The sequence below is a fragment of the Procambarus clarkii genome, chromosome 80 (genome assembly GCF_040958095.1).
Source record: "Procambarus clarkii isolate CNS0578487 chromosome 80, FALCON_Pclarkii_2.0, whole genome shotgun sequence".
In the NCBI taxonomy this organism is placed as follows: Eukaryota; Metazoa; Arthropoda; class Malacostraca; order Decapoda; family Cambaridae; genus Procambarus; species Procambarus clarkii.
This window is the reverse complement of record NC_091229.1, coordinates 11,756,225-11,765,953: the sequence shown is the minus strand read 5'-3', so window position 1 is coordinate 11,765,953 and position 9,729 is coordinate 11,756,225. Positions and strand designations below refer to the sequence as shown.

The 9,729-nt window shown below is 42.0% G+C and overlaps 1 protein-coding gene across 2 annotated transcripts; it reads right to left on the bottom strand.

Moving 5' to 3' along the window:
* Nucleotides 1–263: 263 nt before the first annotated feature.
* LOC123751228 (uncharacterized) lies at nt 264–8,614 on the bottom strand. Of its 2 annotated transcripts, none has more exons than XM_045733328.2 (3): nt 8,241–8,418; nt 5,357–5,400; nt 264–1,542 (listed from the first exon to the last, which is right to left on the bottom strand). In XM_045733328.2, the coding sequence occupies exons 1-3, from the start codon at nt 8,274–8,276 to the stop codon at nt 1,398–1,400; spliced, it is 225 nt and encodes a 74-aa protein (XP_045589284.1). In that variant the 5' UTR covers nt 8,277–8,418; the 3' UTR covers nt 264–1,397. The 2 variants fall into 2 exon arrangements, with proteins under 2 accessions (XP_045589284.1, XP_069170857.1); XM_069314756.1 differs by lacking the exon at nt 264–1,542 and adding an exon at nt 4,277–4,854 and having other exon boundaries at nt 8,241–8,614.
* Nucleotides 8,615–9,729: the final 1,115 nt, after the last annotated feature.

Sequence of the window (9,729 nt, the reverse complement as noted above, 5' to 3'; positions counted from 1 at the left end):
TGATCAGCTTGATATTGGTCCGTGTTGATAATTGTCCAGGACGGACCCTAAACGCCGTCGTTTCTTCATTTTCTGATCTGTGGTTTGGTCATCATAGGCCTGGTATTGTTTACTTAGGCCTAGCAGCTCCTCAAGATAACACAGGCATGGGTAGCATTAAGTAAACACGCTTAAGTGCTTATAAATGACTTTTTTCTTTGTAATTCATATATTATTTTTTTTAACAGAATATCAATGACTAAAAATCTAGAAGAAGACAAACAGAATCTTTAATTTTTACTTGTTAATTCAGTCACTGTCAGTCAGCAACTGGCTTTACTTAATATTAGTGTTTTGCGTAAGATACGATCAGACGAGGACGAGGGGTCTTGATAACTATGTATGCAGAACTTCAATATATTGGTTAACAGAATAGACAAATATAGCAACTTATAAATCTATTTATAATTACTTATATCCTAGTTTATATAAAAAAATCTAGAAAACTTTCAAGCAAAGATATTATGATCTAAGCTGAAGTATAATCGAAGTGTATAACCAAGCTTACTCTTAATACAAAAATGAGGTTTGGATTCACAAACTAATATCGCCACTAATTACTAGAAGGTTATCTTAGGGTGTTGTGCTGTTCTGCCTTTATTGTGTGCTGTTCTTCATTTATTGTGCGTTGGCCTGCATTTCTTATGACTTGTTCTACTTTTATTGCCTGTTGTTCTACATGTCTTGTGCTTTGTTCTACTTGTATTGAGCCCTGTTCTTTATTTGCATTGTTCTTTATTTATTGCACTGTTCTTTATTTATTGCAGTGTTCTTTATTTCCATTGTTCTTTATTTATTGCTTTGTTTTTTATTTATTACATTGTTTTCTTATGTTATGTACATTTTTTATAATTTTTTATGTGTTTTTTGCAAGTCATGTGTATTGTTTTGCATTTATTGTTGGTATTCAGCATTTATTTCATGAGGTTCTTAATGGCTTTTGCATTATTTTTTAATTATCGTGTGTTGTTTTGCTGGTCTTATGCATTATTCTTTGTTTATTGTCTTGTGCGTTGTTATGCATATCTTGATACGTTCATACAAGTTGTGCCATCTTGAGGTTGACAGTTGTTGGGAGACAACTGTGGAGTCAAGGTGTCAACTCGTCCAAGTGAGCTGGAACATCTTAGGGTGTGTTTCCCGGACAGGTTCCAAGCATTCGTGATAGATGAAAGTATTCTAGACGTGTGTAATGCTGGTTTTATTAAGGAATATTACACAGCGCCTCTACTGGCTGAAATAATTTCATAGATAATATGAAAACGCTCTTATTAATTGCTCCTACTGCGTACCCTATTGCCCATCCTACAGTGTATACTTTTGCCCCTCCTGCAGAGTGCCCTTTGTTCCTCCTGACCTTAGTTCATGCACTCCTTGCCACAGCCAGCAACAAGACAACACTTGTGGCCCCTGCCAGTCGTCCGACACTCCTGGTCAGAGGTACACTGGTCGTAGTATTGAATGCAGACCCTTCCGAACGAGTTGGGATCCGGACAGCTACTCCTGTGGAAAGTTCGTATTAGAAGTCGGAAATGGAAGAAAATGGGTTATAGAAACACTGATAATTAAGGTATATTAAGGGGGCATATCAAAAAATATCGTTATAAATTAAAATTGTTCAATTTGCTTATAATTTTTTTTATGAAATGGTTATAGAAAGGGCTGCAACTGGTCCAAGTTTCACCATCACACCCTAAACAGAAAAGGAGAAAAAAAAATACACAACGTATTATGCAACGAATGTTCAACATTCTCAAATAATCTCAGGGAACACATGTGTCAACTAAAATGTCTACTATGTGCTGTAGAAGCACAAACTCTTGTAATAATTGTAATATGTATGTGCAATATATTTATATTTAAATTTTTTTTTTCTTTTTCTTTTTTTTTTGGGCCAATTTTTTTTCTCGTTTATTATCAAGGGATTTGCATGAAACTTGCACACCTTGCTCAATGGATGCCTATCTGCAAGGGTGCCAATTATGAACGAAATCTGTCGAAGTCAAGCTCAGCTACAGGTGGCCGAACTTGGATCTTTATTTTACTCTGGAAAGTAATTTACACCTTCAAATTACTTCAGAGCTTTCATTTATTAATCAATGTACATGCAAATTACACCTTATATGTAGCGTTTGTGCTTCTACAGACTCCAGTAGACATTTTAGTCCAAAGTCTATTTGTTGATTTTATAAAAATTTATAAAGATCATATATTGCATATTTTTTTAGTAGGGTAACTTTGAAAAATTATATTATTGCACTAAACACTTTTTTGATAAAACTGATCACTAGAATCCTTTATTATCTGCTTAATTTAATATCTGAGTGTTATAGAAATGATTTTAGTTGACACATGTGTTCCCTGAAACTATTTGAAAATTCGTTGCATAATTCGTTGTTATTTTTTTTCTCCTTTTTTGTTTAGGGTGTGATGATGAAACTTGGACCAGCTGCAGCCCTTTCTATAACCATTTCATAAAAAAATGTATAAGCAAATTGAACCACTTTTAATTTTACATCGATATGCCCCCTTAAATTAAGACTTAAAACTAATAAACAAGAGATATGAATTAAATTAGTTTTTATCAAGCTTTGCTATCTCCAATACAGATCATTTTTGTGTGATTTGGCGTTTTATGCGTATTATACAGTCCACCTTCAGTGGACTGTATAATACGTTTGTTATGTGTTCCACTTAACTCCACAGGGTTTGAATTTATTATTAAATAAACTTAATGTATGAACCTAAGTATTTGGTCAGTTCAGTTGACTGAATATAACTCAAATAATTTAACTTTCAAAGGATCAGCATCTTGGCATTGACTCTTCCTCCTGTATGTATGATTGTCGCTGAATGGGCTAAATATTATTTGAGAATTAATAATTACTTAATTATGGTCTAGTTTATCTGAGTTAGGTTAAGGAGGGAGACAGAAAGAAACAGAGACAGATACACAAAGAGAAGGAGAAGGAGAGACAGGCAGGGAAGAGATAGATAGATAGAAAGAGAGGGACAAAGAAAGAAGAGAGAGACCGAGGGACAGACAGAGGAGAGAGAGACAGACAGAAGGAGAGAGACAAAGATTAGGACAGAGATAGCGAGAGAGAGAGAGAGAGAGGGAGGGGGAGAGAGAGAGAGAGAAAGAGAGAGAGAGAGAGAGAGAGAGAGAGAGAGAGAGAGAGAGAGAGAGAGAGAGAGAGAGAGAGAGAGAGAGAGAGAGAGAGAGAGAGAGAGAGAGACAGACAGAGACAGAGACAGACAGAGAGACAGAGGGAAAGGCAGAAATGAGGAGAGGCAGAGACAGAGAGATAGAAACAGAAAGAACGAAACAAACAGCAAGAGAAAGAGACAGACAGAAGGAAACAGAGAGAGAGAGAGAGAGAGAGAGAGAGAGACAGAAGGAAACAGAGAGGCAAGGCGAGAGACAGAGAGACACGGGTGAGTAGGAGACTGGACGAGCGGCTGGGTGACATGTTGCATATCTAGGAGTGAGGCGCACATTGGCTGGCTACAGTCCCTCGCCCACGGTCACAGTCACAACACCTAGGGGGGAGGGGGGGGGGGAAATAGCCTATCCCTTTGAGATGTATTTTTTTCTTGTCACAATAAACATAATTTAACCTGAACTTGAACTGCAAAACCGTTTCTGTCTGCAAGACAGTTTCATATTTCATAATGAGATCCTCCCGTACACACCAACAGTGTTTGTAATATTGTTTACCTATCAGTACTTCCCACACACACACACACACACACACACACACACCAGAATCTCACACACCTTGGGACACAAACAAACACACCAAACACACACACAAACATCCCAAACACACTACACACACACACACACCAAATATAGTACAAACAGAAACACACCCACATCACATACACAAACATACCAAACACACAAACACTCCAAACACACTCAAACATACTAATCACACACACACACACACACACACAAAGTTAGAAAAGGTTCAGAGGTAGGCCACCAGGCTAGTCCCCGAGCTGAGAGGGATGAGCTACGAGGAAAGATAGATATCCCTCTCCCCCTCTCCCCCCCTCTCCCTCCCTCTCTCTCTCTCTCTCTCTCTCTCTGTTACGGCCCTCTCGGGTCGCAACTGGGTTCGTACTCTGATGTCGTTAGAGGAAGGGTATCCGGCCCCAAGCCAGTAGTGGCTTTCAAGGGATGCGATCCGTAACGCAAGTAACTTAAAGGGGAAGGGAAATAAAGTCAAGAGCTTAATACTATAATTATTACCATCACCAATAAATAATATATAAAAAGATTACACAGGGGGAGGGGTATTAACACTGCACAGGGGACTTATTTACACTGTAGTCTTCTTCTGAAGACTCGGGATGTTCTTGATGCCAAGTTCTCGGTGCTCTCGTGGTCTCTCGACGAATCCTTCGACAAGCTGAGTCTACCCCGGACACAGGCCAGCCAAAACACAGTTCCACTGGGGGCACCGCCATGGAGGCCGTCAACCACAAGTCCAGCAAACTGCTGGCAGGTTCTGGATCAGCAACGCTGTTCAGGCCACTCCACGAGCGATACTAGGGTAGCGCCCTAGTCAGGAGCCTCGTGTGATACCACAGATCACTCTCCTGTCCACAATACCCCAGTGGTCAATCGTCTCCAGCAGTCGGTTCCGGGTACGACAATCCTTCAACTGCCACTTCACTGGCAGGGTAACACCACGGTGTTCCTCCGGGAGGCGACTCACAGCTGCTGCAGCAAAGCACAAGGTATGGGGACAGCTGCCTTGGGTAGACTGACTCAACTTCCCTTACAGCAGTCCCAGGTCGACTCTGTAAGCAGACACGTCATCAATAACAGGGACACACCAAAGCACCTCACTTACAGGCTCAGACCCAAACGCCCACCTATCCACTCCATAGATGGCGTTGTTGTCTGAGCACCACCTCACCAGAGGTCAGCGGCGGCTGTGTTGTGAGCTGAACAGGACTGGAAACTGGCCCTTATGGCCGGTACACCTCGTCCTTGCCAGGTGTCGTCGTCCATTTGGAGGGGGTTTCGGGAGCTGACCCACAGATGGCGCGGTCGTCACTGCTCCGTGCTCGGACGCTGGATCCGGGTCCGTAACACTCTCTCTCTCTCTTCTCTCTCTCCCTCTCCCCCTCTCTCTCTCTCTCTCTCTCTCTCTCTCTCTCTCTCTCTCTCTCTCTCTCTCTCTCTCTCTCTCTCTCTCTCTCTCTCTCTCTCTCTCTCTCTCTCTCTGGTACAAGGACAACATACCAATCAGACACGCTAAAAACATTAACAAGGACAACATACAAACAGTGTACTTACCCAGCATAGTGTGTGCGCTGAGATGTTGTTCCCACAACAACAATCTGATAAAACAACAAAACATTTATTATTAATATATATGGCTCGTATAACTGCAAGTAATTTAGGATGATTTAATAACTTTAACGTTTATGAAATGTTTGCAAAGTCCATCTGGTCCTACTTACCAAATCTCTTGCCTAATGTTTTGCCCAACCTCTAGTCCAGTCTCTCACCCAATGTCTTGTCCAACCTCTAGTCCAGTCTCTTACAAAATATTTTGTCCAACCTCTAGTCCAATCTCTCTTCCAATGTCTTGTCCAACCTCTAGTCCAGTCTCTCACCCAATGTCTTGTCCAACCTCTAGTCCAGTCTCTCGCCCAATATATTGTCCAACCTCTAGTACAATCTCTCTTCCAATGTCTTGTCCAACCTCTAGTCCAGTCTCTCGCCCAATATATTGTCCAACCTCTAGTCCAGTCTCTCACCCAATGTCTTGTCCAACCTCTAGTCCAGTCTCTCGTCCAATATATTGTCCAACCTATAGTACAATCTCTCTTCCAATGTCTTGTCCAACCTCTAGTCCAGTCTCTCGCCCAATATATTGTCCAACCTCTAGTCCAGTCTCTCATCCAATGGCTTGTCCAACCTCTAGTCCAGTCTCTCGCCCAATATATTGTCCAACCTCTAGTCCAGTCTCTCATCCAATGGCTTGTCCAACCTCTAGTCCAGTCTCTCACCAAATGTCTTGTCCAACCTCTAGTCCAGTCTCTCACCCATTGTCTTGTCCAACCTCTAGTCCAGTCTCTCACCCAATGTCTTGTCCAACCTCTAGTCCAGTCTCTCTTCCAATGTCTTGTCCAACATCTAGTCCAGTCTCTCGCCCAATGTCTTGTCCAACCTCTAGTCCAGTCTCTCACCCAATGTCTTGTCCAACCTCTAGCCCAGTCTCTCACCCAATGTCTTGTCCAACCTCTAGTCCAGTCTCTCACCCATTGTCTTGTCCAACCTCTAGTCCAGTCTCTCACCCATTGTCTTGTCCAACCTCTAGCCCAGTCTCTCACCCAATGTCTTGTCCATCCTCTAGTCCAGTCTCTCGCCCAATGTCTTGCCCAACCACTGACCTAGTCTCTTGCTAAATTTCTTTCCTATTTATTTGCCCAATCTCTTGCACAATCTATTGTATAACCTTTTGTATAGTCATTTGGAGAATCCGTTTCATTAATCTCTTGACCACTCTCATGCCCAATCACTTTAATTATATCTTTCCTAATATTTGGCTCAACCTCAAGCTATTTTCTGCTGCCAATGTTTTGCTCATTCTATTGCTCACTCTGTTTGCTCAATCTCTTGCCAATCAATTTCGTAATCTCTTGCTCAATCTTTCAACTAATTTCCTGCTCTTTTGCGTAACCTCTTGGCCAATCTCTTGTTCAATCGGTTAATCAACTCTTGCACAATAACTTTCCCAATCTCTTGCTCCTTTTCATATCTTGGCCAATCTCTTATCCAATCTCTGGCTCAATCTCTTGTTTATTTGTTTTACTTTCTCAGTGGTATAGTGCTGAACTATTGAACCACCACACTACAAGGTTTAGTTCTGCACCACTGAACCACAACATTTCAAAGTTGTGTACTTTACAACTGAACCACCACACCACAATGGTTGACTGCTGTACTACTGAACCACCACTCCACAATGGTTAACTGCTGAACCACTGAACCACCACCCCACAATGGTTAACTGCTGAACCACTGAACCACCACTCCACAATGGTTAACTGCTGAACCACTGAACCACCACTCCACAATGGTTAACTAATGTACCACTGAACCACCACCCCATAAAGTTGACTGCTGCACCAATCAACTCATTCTTTCTGACCTCAAAGAGTGTGGGATCCACTGCCACCCGCAGGAAGGGGTTCATTACCACTCACAGGAGGGATATGGGGTCTATAACCACGTAAAGGAAATGGTTCTGAAACCCTTTCAAGGATGGCTATGGAGGGGTGGGGGGTGTCCACTGCCACTCACAAGATGGCTATGGGGTTCACGTCCACTCACCGAATGGCTTAGGGGTCCACTACCATTCACGAGATGGATATGGGGTCCACTGCCACTAACAGGATAGGTATGGGGTCCACTGCCACTCACAGGATTCATGGGGTTTCATGGGATTCATGGGATTCATGGGGTTCACTGCTTCTCACAAGAAGGATATGGGGGTCCAATTCCACTCTGAGGAAGGCCATGGGGTCCACTGTTACTCACAAGATGGATATGGGGTTCACTGTCACTCACAGGAGGGCTATGGGGTTCACTGTCACTCACAGGATGGCCATGGGGTTCACTGACACTCACAGGATGGACATGGGGTTCACTGTCACTCACAGGATGGATATGGGGTCCACTGTAACTCTCAGGAAGGCTATGGGGTCCACTGTCACTCACAGGATGGCTATGGAGTTCACTGCCGCTCGCAGGATAGGTATGGGGGTACACTGCCGCTCGCAGGATAGGTATGGGGGTCCACTGCCGCTCGCAGGATAGGTATGGGGGTCCACTGCCGCTCGTAGGATAGGTATGGGGGTCCACTGCCGCTCGCAGGATAGGTATGGGGGTCCACTGCCGCTCGCAGGATAGGTATGGGGGATCACTGCCGCTCGCAGGATAGGTATGGGGGTCCACTGCCGCTCGCAGGATAGGTATGGGGGTCCACTGCCGCTCGCAGGATGATTATTGGATGTAATACCAAACACAGGATAGGGATAATGTCCAATACCACTCACAGGATGGATATGGGATGTATGATAAATTAAGTCAATAAACAATATTAAATAAGATTGTCATTGAATACTGACCTCTTCCCTCTGGAACCAAGGCATTAAAATGCTTCACTCACCGCAAACAACAGAGCTGAGAGCAGCAAGAGCTTCATCGTGGCTTCTGCTGGAGAGGTGAAGGTGTTGACGACTGCTTGAGGGAAGGTGGTACTGACCAAGACCTTTGGCAGGTGAATGGTTCAGTAGGTGTTGCTGGCGGGACACGTGTGGCTGGTGTGGGGTTCCCCGGGCGCTTAAGGATGTACTGAGAGATGGTCCCCAAGGAGAGCGCTGGCACCTCTCACAGTTCCCTGGGTCCGCGCTGCGTAAAAACTGGAACTGTGTTGTCAAGCCCGAGCCGCAGCTAACCAGTCCAGGACGACGCATAATATGACTCGTTTTCTTAACACATTGGTCGACCTGGCAACCTCTGGGTTCCTGGAACACTGCTGAGTCTCTCCTGAACGTGTTCCTCTTCCACAACACTGATTACCTCACACTGCTTAACTAACTTTGTTTATATAGCAGTGTTACCCTAACAGTGCCTATAGCAGTGTTACCCTAATAGTGCTTATAGCAGTGTTACCCTAACAGTGCTTATAGCAGTGTTACCCTAACAGTGCTTATAGCAGTGTTACCCTAATAGTGCTTATAGCAGTGTTACCCTAACAGTGCTTATAGCAGTGTTGCCCTAACAATGCTTATAGCAGTGTTACCCTAACAGTCCTTATAGCAGTGTTACTCTAACAGTGCTTATAGCAGTGTTATCCTAACAGTGCTTATAGCAGTGTTACTCTAACAGTGCTTGTATAGCAGTGCATACCTAATTGGGCCTATATATCAGTGCTTATTTAGCATTGTTTACATAGCAGTGTTAGCCTAATAGTGCTTATATAGCAGTGATTGTATAACAGTGCTAATATAGCAGTGCTTACTTTACATTGTTTATATATATATATATATATATATATATATATATATATATATATATATATATATATATATATATATATATATATATATATATATATATATATATATATATATATATATATATATATATATATATATATATGCAATTGACGATCACAAAACACTGATCATTTTATGCGGAAAATCCACAGAGAAATATGAAATGAGGTGAACGTTTCGGCTTTGTTAAAGCCTTTGTCAACACCAGACTGAGTCTGGTGTTGACTGGTGTAAAGCCTTTGTGTTGACAAAGGCTTTAACAAAGCCGAAACGTTCACCTCATTTCATATTTCTCTGTGGATTTTCCGCATATATATATATATATATATATATATATATATATATATATATATATATATATATATATATATATATATATATATATATATATTAGTATATTTTGGTAGCAGTCTTTCCTGTAGACATATATTATTAAATATGACCGAAAAAGTAAGATTAATAATTCTAACACGAATTTTCTCTATCTTTCTTACATTTCTTTTCACTGTTGATGGTAATTCAAAGATCAATTCTCCAAAATTCATTTTTATTTCTAGTCTGACGCGACACTTGAGCGCGTTTCGTAAAACTTATTAC

Bases quoted from the DNA above. Each gene is read 5' to 3' on its own strand.
- LOC123751228 (XM_069314756.1), bottom strand. From the start codon at position 8,547: ATGCGTCGTCCTGGACTGGTTAGCTGCGGCTCGGGCTTGACAACACAG. The intron at 5,401-8,240 runs GTGAGTGAAGCA...TTGTTTTATCAG, and splicing joins TCTCAGCTCTGTTGTTTGCG to ATTGTTGTTGTGGGAACAAC. The intron at 4,855-5,356 runs GTAAGTACACTG...GTCTGCTTACAG, and splicing joins CAGCGCACACACTATGCTGG to AGTCGACCTGGGACTGCTGT.